We start from the raw sequence: 24,461 nt of genomic DNA, 5'->3' as shown, positions 1-24,461 counted from the left end.
CTAGTGGTTAGTTGGTTGTAAGAATGCTGTATAGAACTCATAATGCGCCCAACTGAGAAGCAACATCACTGAATGTATATTCACTGCATGGAATTGTGAGGCCGCCCATTTGATGAACATACCCAAATTCTTGTTCTGCCTGATCTAGTAATTCTTGAAAAGCAGGTTCGCTTAACAACCATACAGGAACCACATATCGCTTCTTTTCTTGCTCACCAACATAGATTGCTAAATAGCCTTTCGGGATGTCCGTAGATTTTGTAGTGCCGCTTCCATTGGATAATGATCTCCGCAGAATTTGTTTTACTTGAATGATCCGAGGGAAAAGGATGGCCATTTTTAAGGAGCGGGTGTCTGTTCACTTCAAAAGCCTGATTGAGGAAGGAAACTCTTGAAGCACGTCTTTAGGGTGAAAGGGTGCGAGGGATTTCAGAAGATGTTGTGATTGTGTGATTCATATGGAATGGTCTTTATATACAGAGATACAACTAAGCAGATCTTGATTGAGGAAGGTGACATACGGTGGAAGAAATGGCAACCTCACAACATGGCTTTGTCTTCCAACCTGTAAGACAGATCCAATGTCTAATTCATGTATTTATGAGAGGGCCACATATGTTTCATGAAAACCCCAGAGATCTTAGCCACAATTTCGCGCTTGTTGGGAGGCATTGCCACATTCATCTTAATATTACATGGGACCATGGTGCTTCTTCCGTTTTTCATACCCACCTAAGCTTAGAATACTGGTGATACAAGTTATCTTCTTTGTTAAATTTCGTTTCTTTTTAAAAGTAAATGATTAAGCCATATTATTGTTTATGACTTTGTGGTTGTGCAATTCAAGATGATACTTTTAATAACACAAGTGAAAAGACAGCGGCACATGATCTTGTCTTCCAGTCGCAATGCCCCATCTGTCATTTAATTTCCTTTTTATCAATTATGGTACATTTGAAGCTCCAATAAACCTTTATATATAGCGATGATAAGCAAAGCACCAGCATAATTTCCTCTGCAAACTCCTCCTGTACATCTTTCACTTAGAGAATACTCCCAAATTCTTGTGTCCCTCCAGAAAAATGGGTATTCGTATGCCTCAGATCATTCAAGCAAGACAGATACTAAAACGGTCTTTGTCAAATGGAACCCGCACAACAGAAACGGATCTACCGAAAGGATATTTTGCAGTTTATGTTGGAGAGCAAGAAAAGAAGCGTTTTGTGATTCCTGTGTCATTGTTAAGCCAGCCTTCATTTCAGGACTTATTACGTGAGACGGAGGAAGAGTTTGGATATGACCATCCAATGGGCGGCCTAACAATCCGGTGTAGTGAGCAGACATTCTATGATCTTGCAAGTGGCCTGGGAGCATTTTGAAGTCAACTGACATCATTCTGTTTGCTAACACTTTTTTGTAAAGCACGGATCACATACCGTTTTGCAACATGCGAGCCTGAGTAACTTGTCCCAGGTGTATAAAATATGAATTTTGACTTGTTAGGAATACCATGTATATTTTTTGACGATATAAGTTTACACTTGAAGGAGAAACAAAATTCATTGTCAATATTTAAGAAAAAACCGAAGTGTCTGCTCAATATCAAAAAAGAAGTATCAATATAGCTAGGAATATCACCGATGTGCGAAACTAAAATCAAACATCAAGGTGTTTTTCATTTTCCTGTTGGTAACGATCAAAATGCATAATACGGATTAAACATACTATTTCTACGGGTGTTCTATGATTCTGAGTTTATGTCATTATGCAACAATTTTGCATATTAATTAGTTATGGTAAGAAAAATTTCATAGATTTATCATAGGACTCATTGGCTTTAATTTTGGCAATCCTATGGTGTGTAAGTAATTACAAGAATAGTTAAAAACTGTTATAACTCTATTCGTATATCCAATCACTAGTTCGTTGTTTATACGAAGGAGTAGTTTTCAAGTAAGGCCCAATTGGGTCTTGTAATGCATCAATGATAACTTATATTTTAATTTTGTTAAGGAACAAAAGCATGTGGGGGTAGTAATTGGTAATATATCACTATCACAAGGTATTGGACCCAAATGCTACACATTGATCACCACTCATTTTTGAGAGAGAGAGAGAGAGGAGAGAGAGAGAGAGAGAGAGAGAGAGAGAGAGAGAGAGAGAGAGAGAGAGAGAGAGCTCGTAACATTATCAACTGATATTACAAAATATTTGGTTTCCTAATTAACTTCATCAGCTTTCGTTCACTTTAAAGGTCAACAGGAAGAAAGATTAGATAGTATATTAGTTAGATTTACCACAAAGAGCTACCATTTTTGTTGACTTTGTATGCTTTATGCACTTGTACAAGACAAGCCAAGATATAACATTAACCCAGTACACAATTTCACTCCCAAACAAAAGAATCATATTTATAAAATAGTCGACAAAAAAATTTGTTTCTCTTTGTTTATATTCTCTAATGGTTAATAATTTTTTATTTGTTGAGTACGTAATGATTTTTCTTGCCTTGTAGTCTAGTTAGTGGAAAGAAAGTTCGAATAGGAAATTCGTACATCGGAAGAAAAAAGGGAAAATAGTAGGAGAAAAAATGTTGTTGTTGTCTTTTTTTTTTTTTTTTTAATTTTAGAAATTGGGTATTTTTAAGATGTTAGTCATTAATACTTAGCTTATTGATTTAGTGGTGTTTTAAATGTCCCAAACTCTTAAAAAATTCGTTTGGTGCTATTTGAACTTTTAAATTAAGCTATTTAAATGTCGGATTGTTAAGTGGTTAATTGTTAATTACTCAATTTACTAGTTTGTTAGTGTTTATGTAACTTATTGAAATTTGACGTTTTTAAGGTGTTAATTACTAATACTTTTTAAACTCTTAAAACCGCAAATTAAAAAAATCAAGTCGACATGGCATCAAGTTTTGAGTACATTACTTGTTTATATAGGGCTTCTCTTGAGATGGATTTGGATGTTCATCATGATGGGAAGAAGAAACTTTTTAATCGTTTGGCTTCTCTTGAGATGGATTTGGATTGGTTATTTGATATTAATTTCCGAACCATTTGCTATCGTTGCTTCGATTTTTTTATTTGCTCATATATTTTTAGGCACCAAATGTTGAATATAGTATTTGTTTACATAGGGCTCTTTTTTATCTGAAGCATGATTTGCCTCCTCCTATTGTTGTTATACCATCTAGTTCTCAACATCAAAATGAGATAAATTTTAAGCTTGATGACCTAGCTTCTACGAATTATTTATTTGAGCATGTAGTGAACATCATAGGCTTACACTAGCTTAGGTCGTAGATGTGTGGTATTCTTGAAGAGAATTGGTAACATCCCAAATTTTATAATACGTTTGATGACCTAGCTTCTATGAATTTGATCTGTAAACATGGAGTGAACGTCATAGCTTACACTAACTTAGGTCGTGGATGGGTGGTTTTCTTGAAGAGACTGGGCAACATCCCAAATTTTATATCAAACATCAGACGATCAAGTATATTAGAATTTTAGGGCATGCTGGTGGGAAAAATAGAATTTAATAGCCTAAAAGTTTATTAAACGGAAACTAATAAAATAGTGAAGTAAATTAATTGTTTATATATGTAAAATGAGATAAATGTTGAATAGTTATGTCATAAATTAGAAGGGTATTTTGAAATATTTCGAATTTGAAATTAGAGGGAAAAATCTGCTACTTATTATTGTTTGGTCAGTTTGTAAATAAATAGAGGATGAAGGGCTTAATGCAAACATAGGTTAGATGTTGGTATCAAAAGTGGAAATTGGGGAGCACCTTATTTTCTTTTTGTGTGAGATCGAATATTAACAAAATAAAAGAAAACGCTTGTTTGCATTTATATGCATGGTAGGTGTGTTTGGCACGGAGCGCTTGGGAGTGTTTGAGAGCTTGTATCTTTTGAAAAAACGTTCCAATTTAAACAAAAAACTTCGTTTAGCGATACAAGCATTTATTTTCGACTTTAAACAAAATGCTCAAAATCTACAAGTTAATTCATGTTGCATTTAACAAAATGCGACTGGGCTTTTTTAAATCAATTTACACAACTGTCTATATATATATATATATATATATATATATATATATATATATATATATATATATATATATATATATATATATATATATAAACGATTGTCATTTTATGTAATTTTACATACTTCAAAAACTTATAGCTACTTTTTTCAAACACTCATATAACAAATAAATATTATCGCTTTCAGCTACCGGGTAACAACTATTTTTGTCAAGCACACCCTATGTCTGCAATCTGGAAAGAAAGGGATACCTTCAAGGTCTCTTTGTATTATGTTGAGTGCGAACCGAACCACATGGGAAAAAGAAAAGGAGAACATAAATCATATAACAGATTGTAACACCGTAAAAATTTGAACAATTTTTCACTTTTAAAAAACCATGAAATATCATTTGCATTCATAAATAAAAACGTTGTATCAACATTGTATCAGCACAGAACCCCAAGATCAAAATATATAAACTCCAATGTGCGTGTGTACGAATCATGCTGGAGCCTTCCCGCGATCATCATTGGTACCTGAAACACATAACACATAACACTGTAAGCATAAATGCTTAGTGAGTTCCCCAAAATACCACTCTAACACATAATAGCCACTCGAGGCTATAACTTTGTCGACCCTCTGGTCAATGTGTCTCAGTGGGGCCCTCCAGCCCCAACTCTTTGTGGGCCCTCCGACCCTAACTCAATGGACCCGAAGGTCCTTACTCTGTAACTCTGAATCATGCATATCACATATCGCAATAAATCAAAACACATAAATAACATGCAAATACATTGGCATATAACTCTAAAATACTCTGTCACGTAACTCTGTTACCACACTAGGTAAAGTATAGTGAGAAGACTCACCGCAGACGTCTCGGTAAATCTCTGACTCGGTAGAAATATTGCCTAGCCTTCGCCTATTCACATAAAGTAAATACTCTCATAAATATAACTCTCGAGACTAGACTCAACCCTCAATTGGCACCCTCAGAAGGGTAAAAGACTATTTTACCCCTCTTTCGACTCAAAGACTCCATTGTTGACCAAACCCTAAAAGTCAACTAAAGTCAACGGTCAAACTTTGACCCAACTCGTCGAGTGCACTTTGGCGACTCGGCGAGTACACGCATGTCCACTAACTCTTTGTCCCGCTTGGTACGTCGAGTCCCTCCCTATGCTCGACGAGTCACCCCTTGCATGAATCGTGGTGCCGCCCCGACTCAACTCGCCGAGTCTCAAGAACAACTCGGTGAGTATCGCCTCGAACTCCAGTCCTCTAATCCCCTTCTGAATCACTGAGTTATCCCCCAACTCGGCAAGTCTACTCACCGAGTGATTTACGTGAAATCCTAACCCTACTCGCCGAGTCTCAAGAACAACTCGGCGAGTTCATGCCATGCACAAACTCTATTGACCTCCTGAGGCCAGATCTGTTCCCCTAAACCATAGATCTGGCCTTCCCAAGCATGAATGTCACGTAAATCTCGAAACTTGATGCTTATATATCAACAAAATGGCATCAAATGGTGATTTAGCCCCAAAAATGGCAACCTAAGTCCATTAACCCCAAAATGACTCATAAAGCTCCATGGGTTAAGGTCTCTGGACCTCTTTGAGTCCAGATCCAAGGCACAAACTCAAGAAGGGATCAAATACTCTACATAATCATCTTCTAAAGGGTTTGAAAACCCTAACTTTATGAATAACCACCCAAAACTAGAGAAAGTCCGAAGGAATACCTCAATATGAAACCCTTGAACCTTGAAATCACAAGATTTGCACTTCCTGCAGCCTTCTCTTGCCTTGATCACCTTCTCCTTCAATTCACACAAACAAAAGATCAACAATGGCCACTCTTTACCTCACAAACGATCTAGGTCTCTCTCTAGGGTGTGGTAGCCGCTATTGACGGCCATAAGGACCTTTAAATAGGTCCCAAACCCTGGAAATTAGGGCTTCATTAAACAGCGTGGACTTACTGAGTCCACCCATGGACTCGCCGAGTCCGGACGTGAACCCGGATGAACATCCGCGACCCTACTCGGCGAGTCTTGGCACCAACTCGCCGAGTTCCTCCACAAACTGCAAAAATAAATGAATAAAATAATATACATGGGAATCCGGATGTTACACAGATGAATGATTTCTCACATTTGGTAACCCAAAATTCCAGTTGTTCTTCAGTTTGTTAGATTCTTGAGGAAATAACCAAATTATAGTAAGTTGATTTTTCAAATATATTTAAATAAATTTTGAAATTGGATTTGGACTCATGTATTACTATTTTTAATGAGCTTAGAAATATGATTGCATGGCAAAAACTTGAATATCTGGAATGCGACTGATTTGAGTATTACTAACCTTTATTCAAATTGGAATTGAACTGTAAATTCAAACACATAATGGAAAAGGGAATGGGCTAGGTAAAACTTTGATTATAACGTGGAATTGGTATGTAAATGTTAGAAGAATTGTGGAAACAAATCTACAGGTGTATTGATGCAAATGGGATAGTTCTAAGTAATTTACAAAGAAGGGACAAAAGCTAAAGAATGAAATTGTTCGGTTAAAATTGGATTGGTGTTGCATTCCGCTTCTTTCTCATCTACTTGCTGACGTTGTTATTTTTTTTAATATACTTATTTTTAACATTAAAAAAGTTTAAATGCAAGAAATAGCAACATACTTTTATTCTAAGCTTTTGGTAAAAAATTTATATTGGGGAAGATTAAGTTGTTACTTTAGATTACTTAGACCTCGATGTTAATGAACTGTACTCGTTTGGCGGAGGAAGAGTTTGGATTTCGATATTACAATCCAATGGGTGGCCTAAAATCCGTTGTAGTGAGAAGACATTCTTTGATCTTCAAAGTCGCCTAGGAGCATTTTGATGTGAAGTTACATCATTCTATTTGCTTTAACATTTTTGTAAAGCATTGATCGACCTTTTTGCAACATGCATGCGAGATTGTGTCACTTGTCCCTGTTGTATTAAACATGAATTTTCACTTGTTTGGAGTACCCCATATATTATTTGACGATATAAGCTTACGCTTGAATGAGAAACAAAATTCATTGTCAACATTTTTTTTCTTTCAAAAAAGAAGTGTCTGCTCAATTAAAAAAAAACAACAAAAAGAAACTATGAATATACGAATACTAAACTTTTTTTGTTTGGTTGTTGGCTAATCTAATAACAACATGTGCTTACACCTGATATGAGGAACCAAAATCAAATATCAATGTTTTTTCATTGTCTTGTACGTAACGGTCATGGTGCATAATCATGATTGAACATAATACTTCTACGGATATTCTACAATGATTCTCAGTTAATGCTGTATGCAACAATTTCACATATTAATGGGTTGTGATAAGGAAATTGCATAGTTGTAAAAACATGACTCATTGGCTCTAATTTACATGATATATGGGTGTATAAGTAATCAAAAGAATAGTTAAACATTGATATAACGTTATTCATATATCTAATCACCAGGTTCTTTTTTCATACGATGAAATTGTTCTTAAAAGCAGGACCGAATTCGTCGTGTAATGCATCAATGTTTAGCCAATTTATATATTAATTTGCTTAAAGAACAAAAGCATGTGAGATTTAATGTTTTATATATCACCATCACAAGGTCATCGACCCAAGTGCTACATATTGTTCACCAATTATATTTTTGATGATAAGTCTGAACTTGATAAATACCACATTGTTTATTGAGTTAAAATTCCAGCATACATAACAATAATTACCAATTCATATTACGAAATATTTGGTTTCCCTTAGTTTCATTCACCTAAAATATGAAAATGGAAGAAAGATTCGTTGGTATTAGTTCGTTTTACCACTAGAAGCAACTATCTTTGTTAAAACTCCATTTCACTCCCAAAATTCATATTTCCAAAATAATCAACCGTGAAATTAGTTTCTCATTCATACACTAAACAAATTATAGTGAACTCCAAACTGTTCCTTAATCCGATTTCATACAAGTGGAAAAATTGTCTCGATTTAGTTACAAATGATAAAAAAACCTAGTGGTTAGTTGGTTGTAAGAATGCTGTATAGAACTCATAATGCGCCCAACTGAGAAGCAACATCACTGAATGTATATTCACTGCATGGAATTGTGAGGCCGCCCATTTGATGAACATACCCAAATTCTTGTTCTGCCTGATCTTGTAATTCTTGAAAAGCAGGTTCGCTTAACAACCATACAGGAACCACATATCGCTTCTTTTCTTGCTCACCAACATAGATTGCTAAATAGCCTTTCGGGATGTCCGTAGATTTAGTAGTGCCGCTTCCATTGGATAATGATCTCCGCATAATTTGTTTTACTTGAATGATCCGAGGGAAAAGGATGGCCATTTTTAAGGAGGGGGTGTCTGTTCACTTCAAAAGCCTGATTGAGGAAGGAAACTCTCGAAGCACGTCTTTTGGGTGAAAGGGTGCGAGGGATTTCAGAAGATGTTGTGATTGTGTGATTCATATGGAATGGTCTTTATATACAGAGATACAACTAAGCAGATCTTGATTGAGGATGGTGACATACGGTGGAAGAAATGGCAACCTCACATGGCTTTGTCTTCCAACCTGTAAGACAGATCCAATGTCTAATTCATGTATTTATGATAGGGCCACATATGTTTCATGAAAACCCCAGAGATCTTAGCCACAATATTATGTTTGTTGGGAGGCATTGCCACATTCAACTAAATATTCCATGGGACCATGGTCCTTCTACCGTTTTTCATACCCAACTAAGTTTAGAATACTGGTGATACAAGTCATCTTCTTTGTTATATTCGTTTCTATTCACAAGTACATGATTAAGCCGTATTATTGCTTGAGATTTTGTGGTTGTGCTATTCAAGATCGTACTTTTAATTATACAAGTGAAAAGACACAGCACATGATCTTGTCGTCCAGTCGCAATGTCCCGATCTGTCATTTAATTTCTTTTTTATCACTTATTGTACATTTGAAGCTCCAATAAACCTTTATATATAGCATATGATAGGCAAAGCACCAGCATAATTTCCTTTCAAACTCCTCCTGTACATCTTTCACTTAGAAAATACTCCCAAATTCTTTTGTCCCTCCGTGATAAACCTTCAGAAAAATGGGTATTCGTATGCCTCGGATCATTCAAGCAAGACAGATACTAAAACGGTCTTTGTCAAATGGAACCCGCACAACAGACACGGATCTACCCAAAGGATATTTTGCAGTTTATGTTGGAGAGCAAGAAAAGAAGCGTTATGTGATTCCTGTGTCATTGTTAAGCCAGCCTTCATTTCAGGACTTATTACGTGAGACGGAGGAAGAGTTTGGATATGACCATCCAATGGGCGGCCTAACAATCCGGTGTAGTGAGCAGACATTCTATGATCTTGCAAGTGGCCTAGGAGCATTTTGAAGTCAACTGACATCATTCTGTTTGATAACACTTTTTTGTAAAGCACGGATCACATACCGTTTTGCAACATGCGAGACTGAGTCACTTGTCCCAGTTGTATAAAATATGAAATTTGACTTGTTTGGAATACCATGTATATTTTTTGACGATATAGGTTTACACTTGAAGGAGAAACAAAATTCATTGTCAATATTTAAGAAAAAACCGAAGTGTCTGCTCAATTTCAAAAAAGAAGTATCAATATAGCTAGGAATATCACCGATGTGCGAAACTAATATCAAACATCAAGGTGTTTTTCATTTTCCTGTTGGTAACGATCAAAATGCATAATACGGATTAAACATACTATTTCTACGGGTGTTCTATGATTCTCACTTTATGTCATTATGCAACAATTTTGCATATTAATTAGTTGTGGTAAGAAAAATTGCATAGATTTATCATAGGACTCATTGGCTTTAATTTACGCGATCCTATGGTGTGTAAGTAATTACAAGAATAGTTAAAAACTGTTATAACTCTATTTGTATATCCAATCACTAGTTCGTTGTTCATACGAAGGAGTAGTTTTCAAGTAAGGCCCAATTGGGTCTTGTAATGCATCAATGATAACTTATATTTTAATTTTGTTAAGGAACAAAAGCATGTGGGGGTAGTAATTGGTAATATATCACTATCACAAGGTCTTGGACCCAAATGCTACACATTGATCACCACTCATTTTTGTGAGAGAGAGAGAGAGAGAGAGAGAGAGAGAGAGAGAGAGAGAGAGAGAGAGAGAGAGAGAGAGAGAGAGAGAGAGAGAGAGAGTGTGTGTGTGTGTGTGTGAGAGAGAGAGAGAGAGAAAGCTCGTAACATTATCAACTGATATTACAAAATATTTGGTTTCCTAGTTAACTTCATCAGTTTTCGTTCACTTTAAAGGTCAACCGGAAGAAAGATTAGATAGGATATTAGTTAGATTTACCACAAAGAGCTACCATGTTTGTTAACTTTGTATGCTTTATGCACTTGTACAAGACAAGCCAAGATATAACATTAACACAGTACACAATTTCACTCCCAAACAAAAGAATCATATTTATAAAATAGTCGACAAAAAAATTTGTTTCTCTTTGTTTATATACTCTAATGGTTAATAATTTTTTAATTGTTGAGTACGTAATGATTTTGCTTGCCTTGTAGTCTAGTTAGTGGAAAGAAAGTTCGAATAGCAAATTTGTACAGCGAAAGAAAAAAAGGGAAAATAGTAGGAGAAAAAAATGTTGTTGTTGTCTTTTTTTTTTTTTTTTTAAATTTTACAAATAGGGTGTTTTTAAGATGTTAGTCATTAATACTTAGCTTATTGATTTAGTGGTGTTTTAAATGTCTCAAACTCTTAAAAAATTCGTTTGGTGCTGTCTGAACTTTTAAATTAAGCTATTTAAATGTCGATTGTTAAGTGGTTAATTGTTAATTACTCAATTTATTAGTTTGTTAGTGTTTATGTAAGTTATTGAAATTTGACATTTTTAAGGTGTTAATTACTAATACTTTTTATACTCTTAAAACCGCAAATTATAAAAATCAAGTCCACCTGGCATCAAGTGTTGAGTACATTACTTGTTTATATAGGGCTTCTCTTAAGATGGATTTGGATTATCATCATGATGGGAAGAAGAAACTTTCTGATCGTTTGGCTTCTCTTGAGATGGATTTGGATTGGTTATTTGATATTAATTTACGAACCATTTGCTATCGTTGCTTCGATTTTTTTATTTTCTCAAATATTTTTAGGTACCAAATGTTGAATATAGTATTTGTTAATATAGGGGCCTTTTTTATCTGAAGCATAATTTGTCTCCTCCTATTGTCGTGATACCATCTCGTTCTCAATATCAAAATGAGATAAATTTTAAGTTTGATGACCTAGCTTCTACGAATTATTTATTTGAGCATATAGTGAACTTCATAGGCTTACGCTAGCTTAGGTCGTGGATGTGTGGTATTCTTGAATAGATTGGGTAACATCCCAAATTTTATAATACGTTTGATGACCTAGCTTCTATGAATTTGATCTGTAAACATGGAGTGAACGTCATAGCTTACACTAACTTAGCTCATGGATGGGTGGTTTTCTTGAAGAGACTGGGCAACATCCCAAATTTCATATCGAACATCAGACGATCAAGTACATAAGAATTTCAGGGCATGCTGGTGGGCAAAAATAGAATTTAATAGCCCAAAAGTTTATTAAACGGAAACTAATAGAATAATGAAGTAAATTAATTGTTTATATATTTAAAATGAGATGTGTGTTGAATAGTTAGGTCATAAGTTAGAAGGGTATTTTGAAATATTTCGAATTTGAAAATAGACGGAAAAATCTGCTACTAATTATTGTTTGGTTATTTTGAAAATAAATAGAGGATGAAGGGCTTAATGCAAACATAGGTTAGATGTTGGGATCAAAAGTGGAAATTGGGGAGCACCTTATATTCTTTTTGTGTGAGATCGAATGTTAACAAAATAAAAGGAAACACTTGTTTGCATTCGTGTGCATGGTTGGCGTGTTTGGCACGGAGCGTTTGGGAGTGTTTGAGAGCTTGTAAATTTTGACAAAACGTTCCAATTTAAACAAAAAACTTCGTTTAGCAATACGAGCGTTTATTTTCGACTTTAAACAAAATGCTCCAAATCTACAAGTTAATTCATATTGCATTTAACAAAATGCGACTGGGCTTTTTTAAATCAATTTACACAACTGTCTACATATATATATATATATATATATATATATATATATATATATATATATATATATATATATATATATATATAAAAACAATTGTCATTTTATGTAATTTTACATACTTCAAAAGCTTCTACCTACTTTTTTCAAACACTCATATAAAAAATAAATGTTATAGTTTTCAGCTTGCAGCTACCGGGTACGAGCTACCGGGTAACAACTATTTTTGTCAAGCACACCCTATGTCTGCAATCTGGAAAGAAAGGGATACCTTCAAGGTCTCTTTGTATTATGTTGAGTGCGAACCGAACGAGAAAAAGGGGAAAAAGAAAAGGAGAACATAAATCATATAACAGATGAGTGATTTCTCACATTTGGTAACCCAAAATTCCAGTTGTTCTTCAGTTTGTTAGATTCTTGAGGAAATAACCAAATTATAGTAAGTTGATTTTTCAAATATATTTAAATAAATTTTGAAATTGGATTTGGACTCATGTATTACTATTTGTAATGAGCTTAGAAATATGATTGCATGGCAAAAACTTGAATATCTGGAATGCGACTGATTTGAGTATTACTAACCTTTAGTCAAATTGGAATTGAACTGTAAATTCAAACACATAATGGAAAAGGGAATGGGTTAGGTAAAACTTTGATTATAACGTGGAATTGGTATGTAAATGTTAGAAGAATTGTGGAAACAAATCTACATGTGTATTGATGCAAATGGGACAATTCTAAGTAATTTACAAAGAAGGGACAAAAGCTTAACAAGTTGAAAGAATGAAATTGTTCGGTTAAAATTGGATTGTTGTTTTATTCTGCTTCTTTCTCATCTACTTGCTGACTTTGTTATTTTTTTTAATATAATTATTTTTGACATTAAAACAGTTTAAATGCAAGAAATAGCAACATACTTTTTATTCTAAGCATTTGGTAAAAACTTTGAATAAGGGAAGATTAACTTGTTACTTGAGATTATTTAGACATCGATGTTCATGAACTGTGCTCGTTAGGTGGAGGAAGAGTTTGGATTTCGATATGACAATCGAATGGGTGGCCTAAAATCCGCTGTAGTGAGAAGACATTGTTTGAACTTCAAAGTCGCCTGGGAGCATTTTGAAGTCAAGTTACATTATTTTGTTTGCTTACACATTTTTGTAAAGCATTGATCGACCTTTTTGCAACATGCATGTGGGATTATGTCAGTTGTCCCTATTGTATAAAACATGAATTTTCACTTGTTTGGAGTACCCCATATATTATTTGACGATATAAGCTTATATATGAATGAGAAACAAAATTCATTGTCAACATTTTTTTTCTTTCAAAAAAGAAGTGTCTGCTCAATTAAAAAAAAATTGTGAATAAATATACGCGTACTATACTTTTTTTGTTCAGTTGTTGGCTAATCTAATAACATGTGCTTACACCTATATGAGGAACCAAAATCAAATATCAATGTTTTTTCATTGTCTTTTACGTAACGGTCATAGTGCATAATCATGATTGAAAATAATACTTCTACACGATGATTCTCAGTTAATTTAATGTTGTATGTAACAATTTCACATATTAATGGGTTGTGACAAGGAAATTGCATAGTTGTAAAAACATGACTCATTGGCTCTAATTTACATGATATATGGGTGTATAAGTAATCATAAGAATAGTTAAACATTGATATAACGTTATTCATATATCTAATCACCAGGTTTTTTTTTTCATACGATGAAATTGTTTTCAAGCAGGACCGAATTCGTCGTGTAATGCATCAATGTTTAGCCAATTTATATATTAATTTTCTTAAAGAACCAAAGCATGTGAGATTTAATGTTTTATATATCACCATCACAAGGTCATCGACCCAAGTGCTACATATTGTTCACCAATTATATTTTTGATGATAAGTCTGAACTTGATAAATACCACATTGTTTATAGAGTTAAAATTCCAGCATACGTAACATTAATTACCAATTCATATTACGAAATATTTGGTTTCCCTTAGTTTCATTCACCTAAAATATGAAAATGGAAGAAAGATTAGTTGGTATTAGTTCGTTTTACCACTAGAAGCAACTATCTTTGTTAAAACTCCATTTCACTCCCAAAATTCATATTTCAAATAATCAACCGTGAAATTAGTTTCTCATTCATACACTAAGCAAATTATAGTAAACTCAAAACTCTTCCTTGATCCGATTTCATACAAGAGGGAAAATTGTCTTCATTTATTTACAAATGATAAAAAAACCTAGTGGTTAGTTGGTTGTAAGAATGTTGTATAGAAGTCATAATGCGCCCAACTGAGAAGCAACATCACTGAATGTATATTCACTGCATGGAATTGTGAGGCCGCCCATTTGATGAACATACCCAAATTCAGGGCCGGTCCAGACGGTGGGCAACCCGGGCGATCGCCTAGGGCCCATGTCTCCAGGGGGCCCAAATTTTTTGGGATATGTAGTGTATATATACAAAAAAATTAATACCTAAATGATTTTTTGGGTCTAAAGTTGGTTCAAACTCAAATTAGCTCAAAAGATAAACAATTTGGCTTGCTTGTTATTGCTAATTGTACGCATTTATACTGAAAAATAAATGATATTTTTTTGAATCTTTATGATATTTGTCCTTTAAGGGGCCCTTTTTTTCCTTTTCGCCCTGGGCCCCATATACGTTTGGACCGGCCCTGCCCAAATTCTTGTACTGCCTGATCTAGTAATTCTTGAAAAGCAGGTTCGCTTAACAACCATACAGGAACCACATATCGCTTCTTTTCTTGCTCACCAACATAGATTGCTAGATAGCCTTTCGGGATGTCCATAGATTTAGTAGTGTTGTTTCCATTGCATAATGATTTCCGCAGAATTTGCTTTACTTGAATGACCCGAGGGAAAAGGATGGCCATTTTTAAGGAGGAGGTGTCTGTTCACTTCAAAAGCCTGATTGAGGAAGGAAACTCTCAAAGCACATCTTTTGGGTGAAAGGGTGCGAGGGATTTCAGAAGATGTTGTGATTGTGTGATTCATATGGAATGGTCTTTATATACAGAGATACAACTAAGCAGATCTTGATTGAGGATGGTGACATACGGTGGAAGAAATGGCAACCTCACATGGCTTTGTCTTCCAACCTGTAAGACAGATCCAATGTCTAATTCATGTATTTATGATAGGGCCACATATGTTTCAAGAAAACCCCAGAGATCTTAGCCACAATATTATGTTTGTTGGGAGACATTGCCACATTCATCTAAATATTCCATGGGACCATGGTCCTTCTACCGTTTTTCATACCCAACTAAGTTTAGAATACTGGTGATACAAGTCATCTTCTTTGTTATATTCGTTTCTATTCACAAGTACATGATTAAGCCGTATTATTGCTTGAGATTTTGTGGTTGTGCTATTCAAGATCGTACTTTTAATTATACAAGTGAAAAGACACAGCACATGATCTTGTCGTCCAGTCGCAATGTCCCGATCTGTCATTTAATTTCCTTTTTGTCAATTGTTGTACATTTGAAGCTCCAATAAACCTTTATATATAGCATATGATAGGCAAAGCACCAGCATAATTTCCTCTCAAACTCCTCCTGTACATCTTTCACATAGAGAATACTCCCAAATTCTTTTGTCCCTCCATGATAAACCTTTAGAAAAATGGGTATTCTTATGCCTCAGATCATTCAAGCAAGACAGATACTAAAACGGTCTTTGTCAAATGGAACCCGCACAACAGAAACGGATCTACCGAAAGGATATTTTGCAGTTTATGTTGGAGAGCAAGAAAAGAAGCGTTTTGTGATTCCTGTGTCATTGTTAAGCCGGCCTTCATTTCAGGACTTATTACGTGAGACGGAGGAAGAGTTTGGATATGACCATCCAATGGGCGGCCTAACAATCCGGTGTAGTGAGCAGACATTCTATGATCTTGCAAGTGGCCTGGGAGCATTTTGAAGTCAACTGACATCATTCTGTTTGATAACACTTTTTTGTAAAGCACGGATCACATACAGTTTTGCAACATGCGAGACTGAGTCACTTGTCCCAGTTGTATAAAATATGAATTTTGACTTGTTTGGAATACCATGTATATTCATTGACGATATAGGTTTACACTTGAAGGAGAAACAAAATTCATTGTCAATATTTAAGAAAAAACCAAAGTATCAATATAGCTAGGAATATCACCGATGTGCGAAACTAAAATCAAACATCAAGGTGTTTTTCATTTTCCTGTTGGTAACCATCAAAATGCATAATACGGATTAAACATACTATTTCTACGGATGTTCTATGATTCTCAGTTAATGTCATTATGCAAGAATTTTGCATATTAATTAATTGTGGTAAGAAAAATTGCATAGATTTATCGTAGGACTCATTGGCTTTAATTTACGGGATCCTATGGTGTGTAAGTAATTACAAGAATACTTAAAAATTGTTATAACTCTATTCGTATATCCAATCACTAGTTCGTTGTTCATACGGAGTAGTTTTCAAGTGAGGCCCAATTGGGTCTTGTAATGCATCAATGATAACTTATATTTTAATTTTGTTAAGGAACAAAAGCATGTGGGCGTAGTAATTGGTTATATATCACTATTACAAGGTCTTGGACCCAAATGCTACACATTGATCACCACTCATTTTTGAGAAATCTGTACAACTTTATAACAAAAAACATTGTATATTGAGTTAGAGAGAGAGAGAGAGTATATTAGTAAGATTTACCACAAAGAGCTACCATTTTTGTTAACTTTGTATGCTTTATGTACTTGTATAAGACAAGCCAAGATATAACATTAAACACAATACTCCGTTTCTGTAACAACGTAAATTTTCAAACAAGTTTTTCATTTCAAAATAAAGTATTTTCATTCAAAACAATGCATAAACATTCCAAGTGTCATGTCAGAATATAAATCATATGAATCCCAAGATCACAAACATCTATCAGTGTGTACAGATCACGCCGGCGCCTTCCCACGGTCCTCGCTAGTACCTGCAACACATACACAACAACTGTAAGCATAAATGCTTAGTGAGTTCCCCAAAATACAACTTACGCACATACGCCTTTCCAGGTCCTGACCTTCCGGTCCATGTGTCTCAGGGGACTTCCGTCCCTGCTGGGTAAACCTTCCGGTCCTACCCACGCCAACCTTACGGTCCACATTACATGCCTTCCGGCCCATAACATAATGCCTTCCGGCCCACATAAACATACATAGCACGCATAACAATTAACTTATCACATATAGCACATATATCACATATCATATCCGACCTTCCAGTCACACAGTCAAACCCTTCCGGGTACGGTATAGTGAGAAGACTCACCTCGTGAATATCGAAAGCTAGCAAATCCCGAAGTCACTCGTGCTCGATCCGCCGAGCTACAATCTCCCTATAACATCATACATCTCTTATTAACACTTTTATCTTCTAAGTTTGACTATCCCTAAGAAGTCAAACATAGGTCAACTCTGGTCAACGGTCAACGGTCAACTTGACCGGACTCGGCGAGTGCACAAGGGCAACTCGGCGAGTCTAGACGTATCCGCCGACTCCATAGGATTCCCTTCTTACTCGTCGAGTGCTTCCCCTGACTCGACGAGTTCCACCTGGGAGAGTCGCGGGGCCACCCCGACTCAACTCGCCGAGTCTCAAGAACAACTCGGCGAGTCCCAACTCGACTCAGACCACCTGTCGACCCTCTCTAACTCGTCCTGACCCACTGAGTCAACCCGTGACTCGACTGGATCACTCACTGTCCGATCCAAGGCAATCTTCAAGCTACTCGCCGAGTCTGCTCATCGGACTCGGCGAGTCCATGCCATGCAATTACTCAAACTCGCTTCTAAGGTCAGATATGTTCCATCAATTCATAGATCTAGCCTTTCAAGACTGATTCACCACGTAAAGTCCCTATCTTGGTGTCCATAACACACCCCATGGCTTATAATGAACATTTTGATCTAAAGCATAAAGGTTCCAACCCAAAACTTCCATTGATTCCCAAAAGCTTGGGCAAAAGGACACTCTGGACCTTTAGGGGTCCAGATCTATAGTCTAAATCTCTTAGGGGTCCAAGGGAGCACAAGATCTAGCCACAAAAGGGTTCAATAAACCCTAAATCAATGAAAACACCAACATAGAAGAGAATAGCTCGAAATATTACCCCAATAGAGATGCTGTGGACTCCAAATCCTCAGAAGATGGCTCCTCTTGCTTTCCCCTTGGCTGATTTCCTCTTTCCTTGCAAAATGACACCTCCAAGATCAATAATAGCCTCCTTCTATGCTCCAAACGCTCACACTCGATTAGGGTTTCACTCAAGGGACTGGTGAGCACAAATGACGGCCATAAGGCCCTTTAAATAGGTCCCAAACCCGAGAAATTAGGGTTTCATTAAACAGCGCAGACTCGCCGAGTCCATATCCTGGACTCGCTGAGTCCAAACGAATCCCGCGTCCAGAATCGCGACCCTACTCGGCGAGTCTGAGCTCCAACTCACCGAGTCCCCTCTCAAAACACAAAATAATCAAATCAATAAAGTTACCTGAAATTCCGGGCTGTTACAATTCTCCCCCTAGGACTAGACTTCGCCCTCGAAGTCTCGCTCTGAAAATAGCTCCGGATGCTGCTCCCGCATCTCGCGCTCCGGCTCCCAGGTCATCTCTGATCCCTTCCGGTGTTGCCACTGAACTAACACCAGAGGTACCTCCTTGTTCCTCAGAACCTTGATCTTCCGATCCCTGATGGCCACAGGCCTCTCAGCATAATTCAGACTCGCATCGACATGAATATTCTCTAATGGAACCACTGCCGACTCATCGGCTATACACTTCCTCAATTGCGACACGTGAAAAGTGTCGTGGATCTGTCCCAACTCGGCTGGCAACTCCAAACGATAGGCTACCCGGCCTACCCTTGCAATCACACGAAATGGCCCAATATACCGGGGTCCCAACTTGCCCCTCTTCCTGAATCGAATCACTCCTTTCCAAGGGGAGACCTTCAGGAGAACGAAGTCGCCGACCTGAAACTCAAGCTCGGACCGGCGTCTGTCTGCATAACTCTTCTATCGGCTCTGGGTGGTCAATAACCTCTGTCTGACCTGTTGAATCTGCTCTGTCGTCTAAAGCACGATCTCTGTACTGCCCATCACTCTCTGCCCAACCTCTCCCCAGCAAATGGGGGTCCGACACCTCCTACCATACAACAGCTCAAAGGGTGGCATACCAATGCTCGAATGATGGCTGTTGTTGTAGGAAAACTCTACCAAGGGTAAATACGCATCCCAGCTACCCCCGAAATCTAACACACACGCTCGAAGCATGTCCTCCAGCGTCTGAATCGTTCGCTCGCTCTGGCCGTCTGTCTGGGGATGATATGCGGTACTAAAATGCAATTTAGTACCCAGCTCCTCATGGAATTTCTTCCAGAATCTGGAAGTGAAGCGCACATCACGGTCTGAAACAATCGAGATCGGCACCCCATGCCGAGATACCACTTCTCTCACATATATCTCCGCCAACTTCTCCGCTGAAGAACTCTCACTGATGGCAAGGAAGTGAGCGCTCTTCGTCAACCTATCCACAATCACCCAAATTGCATCAACTCCTCTGGCAGTCCTCGGCAATTTGGTGATGAAATCCATAGTGATCTGTTCCCACTTCCATTCGGGAACCTCCAATGGCTGCAACTTGCCATGCGGTCTCTGGTGCTCGGCGTTAACCCTGCGGCAGGTCAAGCACCTCTCAACGAACCATGCGCGTCCCTCTTCATACAGGGCCACCAATACTCTTTCCTCAAATCCAAATACATCTTCGTAGCCCCCGGATGGATCGAAAACTTTGACCGATGAGCCTCTTCCATCAAAGTAATACGCGTACCACCCACGAACGGTACCCAAATCCGACCCTGAAACGTCAAAAGCCCTTGTCCATCCGTAACGAACTCTGAAACCAAACCAACGACCCGCTCTCTCTTCTGCATCTCTGGTCGCATAGCCTCGGCCTGTGCCCCACGAATAGCATCCAATACTGGAGCTATCACAGTCAATCTCAAACATACATCTCGCAGTGGAGTGCTCTCCGCCCTGCGGCTCAACGCATCGGCTACCACATTAGCCTTGCCTGGGTGGTACAGGATCTCACAATCATAATCCTTGACCACATCCAACCACCTCCTCTGACGCATATTTAGGTTGGGCTGATCCATCAAATACTTCAAGCTCTTATGGTCCGTGTATATCGTACATCGAACCCCATACAAGTAGTGACGCCAAATCTTGAGAGCGAACACTACTGCCCCCAACTCTAAATCATGCGTGGGATATCTCGCCTCATGAGGCTTCAACTGCCTCGACGCATAAGCTATCACATGACCCCTCTGCATCAACACTGCACCCAGCCCCAAAATCGATGCATCACAATATACTACAAAATCCTCCATCCCTTCCGGGAGAGCTAATACCGGGGCTTTGCACAACCTTTGGCGAAGTGTCTCAAAGGAGGTCTGCTGCTCGGGACCCCATGAGAATGCAACACCCTTCCGGGACAATCTGGTGAGCGGCACTGCGATCTTGGAGAAATCCTTAATAAATCTCCGATAATACCCTGCCAACCCAAGGAAGCTCCTGATCTCCGATGGTGACTTCGGCACCTCCCAGCTCATCACTGCCTCGACTTTGGCCGGATCGACCAGAATCCCTTCCTGGTTAACGAGATGTCCTAGGAACTGGACCTCCCGCAACCAGAAATCACATTTGGAGAACTTTGCATAAAGCTTCTCCGATTTCAATACCTCAAGGACCTCCCTCAAATGCTCCTCATGCTGCTCTCTAGATCTCGAATACACTAGAATATCATTGATAAATACAATTACTGACCGATCCAACATCGGCCTGCATACCCTGTTCATGAGATCCATGAACACAGCCAGGGCATTGGTGAGCCCGAAAGGCATCACCACAAACTCATAATGCCCATATCGCGTCCTAAACGCTGTCTTCTGGACGTCCTCATCCCGCACTCTCACCTGATGGTACCCCGACCTCAGATCGATCTTGGAAAACCAAGATGCTCCCTGCAACTGATCGAATAAATCATCGATCCTCGGTAATGGGTAACGGTTCTTGACCGTCAACTTGTTCAACTCCCGGTAATCAATGCACATCCGGTGTGAACCATCCTTCTTCTTGACGAACAGAATAGGTGCTCCCCATGGCGAGCTGCTTGGCCGAATGAATCCCTTCCCCAGCAACTCCTGAAGGTGCGAGGACAACTCTTGCATCTCTGGAGGTGCAAGACGATAAGGCACCTTAGCGATAGGCGCGGCCCCCGGAACCAGATCGATACCAAACTCTACTTGCCTCATAGGAGGTACTCCCGGCAGCTCCTCGGGGAAAACATCTGGAAACTCACGCACCACTGGGACCTCCTCAACTGATCTCGGTCTCTCGGAAACCTCCCGCGTATCCATCACATACGCCACAAAACCCTTACAGCCCTGCTGTAGACACTGCCTCGCCCTAGCGGCCGAACAAAAAGCTGATCCCGAACGGGTACCCTCGCCGTACACCGAAAGAACTCCCCCACTAGGGTCTCGTATAGTCACCAGCTGACGCTCACAGTCGATGACGGCGCCGAATCGGCTCAACCAGTCCATGCCCACAATGACACAGACATCACCCCTCGCAATAGGAATCAGATCAATCAGAAACTCAACCCCGAAAATCTCTAACACACATCCCCGGAGAACCTCCGTGGCACAAATCACTCTCTCGTCAACTATAGAAACTCTCAGAGGCCGACTCAACGACTCACGACTAACGCTGATATGCTGACTAAAAGCCAAAGATACAAAGGACCGACTCGCACCCGAGTCAAATAACACTAAAGCAGGCACAGAGTTCACAAGGAAAGTACCTACGCATATCATAACATAAGCATAACATCTCGACATCAAAATAAATACATGAAATAAAGCATACTTGCCACAACATCGGGCGCAGCGCGGACCTCCTCCGCAGTCAGCTGAAAGGCTCTCCCACGAGCCCTCGGGGCCTCGGCCTTCACCGGTCGAGTCCCAGTAGCCCTGGCAGTAGGTGCAGATCCCTGAAGAAGCTGAGGGCACTCGGCCTTCCGATGGCCTGTCTGGTTGCAATGAAAGCAAACCATAAACCCCTTGGGGCAATCCCTAGCGATGTGCCCCTCCTTGCCACACTTGTAGCAAGCACCAGATCGACATGTCCCCTCATGACCCTTGCCGCACTTTCCACAAGTGCGGCCCTTCGGACCTCCCGTCCTCGAATCGGCGGACTTAGTCCGCTTGGCTGCTGGCTGAGACTGAGCCGGCCGCCGGTCCACCCGCTGAGACTCGGCCTCCTCCTTGGCCTGGGTCTCCAACTCGATCTCGCGCTTCCTGGAATTTGCCTGAAGCTCAACAAAGGTATGATAGGTGGAGTTTGACACAAACTCCCGGATATCCCTCCTCAAAACACCCAAGTACCAGCTCATCCGAGCCTGCTCTGTGGACACCAGCTCGGGGCAGAACATCACCCTCTCATGAAACTTCCGCGTGATCACCGCAACCGAATCAGTACCCTGCTTGAGGGTCAAGAACTCCTGAACCAATCGTTCCCTCTCCACCGGGGGAACGTACTCGTCTCTGAACATAGAGGTAAACCTCTCCCATGTCACTGCTGAAATCTCTGCCAAAGTGAAGTTCGCCGTCACGAACTTCCACCAATCCTTCGCTCCCAGACGGAGCTGGTTCAAAGCGAACCGTACCCTCAGATACTCCGGACATGAACAAGTGTAGAAGCACCCCTCAATATCAGCGATCCACCTCATCGCAGCAATCGGATCCTGCGTCCCATCAAACTCAGGTGGCTTCGTGTTGCTGAACTCCCGAAACAGCAACGAGTCACCCCCCTGTGGCCTGGCAGCGGACACAGCTGCGGTAGCTGCAGCGGCTGCAGCCTCAGTCAATGCGGCGTACCGCTCATCAAAAGTCTCCATCAAGGTGGTCTTAATAGTCCCAAACATCTCCGGAATCTCAGCCCGGATCGCTGCAGCCACCTCCTCATGAATCATCTGACGAATCTCCTCGTCACTCACACCGCTCGTACTCGGTCTGTGGCGTGGTCCAACCATGATGTCTCTGAAATACAACATAAAACTATCAGAGACTCCATCGAGTATAATCGCACTCGATAACGCAACCCTACTCAGTCTCCGATATCCAGGGATTCTTACTTGGGTCTCCCACTGACCCGGTGTCTTCGGTAGTACGGGCCCAATACTACCGACCACACCGCATCAGCATTCATCCCAAATCTTCCTCCCCAAACCCCGGATAGTGAGTACTCTACTTTTGATATGCACTATCTATCTGCACGCTATCAAAGCATCTCATATCGGCAAACTTCCCTAGACTAAGGCATCACAAATCAGGCCACTCTAGTCCTATCATGAATACCTAGTCTTCTAGCATGCATAACAGTTCACATCATATCTTATCTCTTAACATAACATTGTAAGGTATTTTGGGGATCTTTACCGTTCGGGCGCTGACTGATCGTACACACTGCTTCTTTCTTGTTTACCACAAAATCATTTACAAAAGTTTATGCCTTTATTATAAAAGTTTTCCTCAAATCCTCGGTTTGAGTTCAGTTACGCCCGAAGGTGCACCTGAATCCCTCAAACCAAGGCTCTGATACCAATTTGTAACAACGTAAATTTTCAAACAAGTTTTTCATTTCAAAATAAAGTATTTTCATTCAAAACAAGGCATAAACATTCCAAGTGTCATGTCAGAATACAAATCATATGAATCCCAAGATCACAAACATCTATCAGTGTGTACAGATCACGCCGGCGCCTTCCCACGGTCCTCGCTAGTACCTGCAACACATACACAACAACTGTAAGCATAAATGCTTAGTGAGTTCCCCAAAATACAACTTACGCACATACGCCTTTCCAGGTCCTGACCTTCCGGTCCATGTGTCTCAGGGGACTTCCGTCCCTGCTGGGTAAACCTTCCGGTCCTACCCACGCCAACCTTACGGTCCACATTACATGCCTTCCGGCCCATAACATAATGCTTTCCGGCCCACATAAACATACATAGCACGCATAACAATTAACTTATCACATATAGCACATATATCACATATCATATCTGACCTTCCGGTCACACAGTCAAACCCTTCTGGGTATG

The 24,461-nt window shown here is 39.3% G+C and overlaps 3 protein-coding genes across 3 annotated transcripts; all 3 read left to right on the top strand.

The window, feature by feature from the left end:
* Nucleotides 1–1,005: 1,005 nt before the first annotated feature.
* Nucleotides 1,006–1,756, top strand: LOC111887891 (auxin-induced protein 15A). The gene has a single exon (XM_023884030.3). The coding sequence runs from the start codon at nt 1,083–1,085 to the stop codon at nt 1,377–1,379; it is 297 nt and encodes a 98-aa protein (XP_023739798.1). The 5' UTR covers nt 1,006–1,082; the 3' UTR covers nt 1,380–1,756.
* Nucleotides 1,757–9,093: 7,337 nt separating this feature from the next.
* On the top strand, nt 9,094–10,006 carry LOC111887880 (auxin-responsive protein SAUR21). The gene has a single exon (XM_023884022.3). It carries the CDS (start codon nt 9,187–9,189, stop codon nt 9,481–9,483), a length of 297 nt encoding a protein of 98 aa, XP_023739790.2. The 5' UTR covers nt 9,094–9,186; the 3' UTR covers nt 9,484–10,006.
* Nucleotides 10,007–15,789: 5,783 nt separating this feature from the next.
* Nucleotides 15,790–16,511, top strand: LOC111887870 (auxin-responsive protein SAUR21). The gene has a single exon (XM_023884011.3). It carries the CDS (start codon nt 15,882–15,884, stop codon nt 16,176–16,178), a length of 297 nt encoding a protein of 98 aa, XP_023739779.1. The 5' UTR covers nt 15,790–15,881; the 3' UTR covers nt 16,179–16,511.
* The last annotated feature ends 7,950 nt before the right edge of the window (nt 16,512–24,461 follow it).

The sequence above is a fragment of the Lactuca sativa genome, chromosome 2, assembly GCF_002870075.4.
Source record: "Lactuca sativa cultivar Salinas chromosome 2, Lsat_Salinas_v11, whole genome shotgun sequence".
Lineage (NCBI taxonomy): Eukaryota > Viridiplantae > Streptophyta > Magnoliopsida > Asterales > Asteraceae > Lactuca > Lactuca sativa.
Note: the sequence above shows the minus strand (reverse complement) of the source record. Positions and strands in the feature narration are given on the sequence as shown.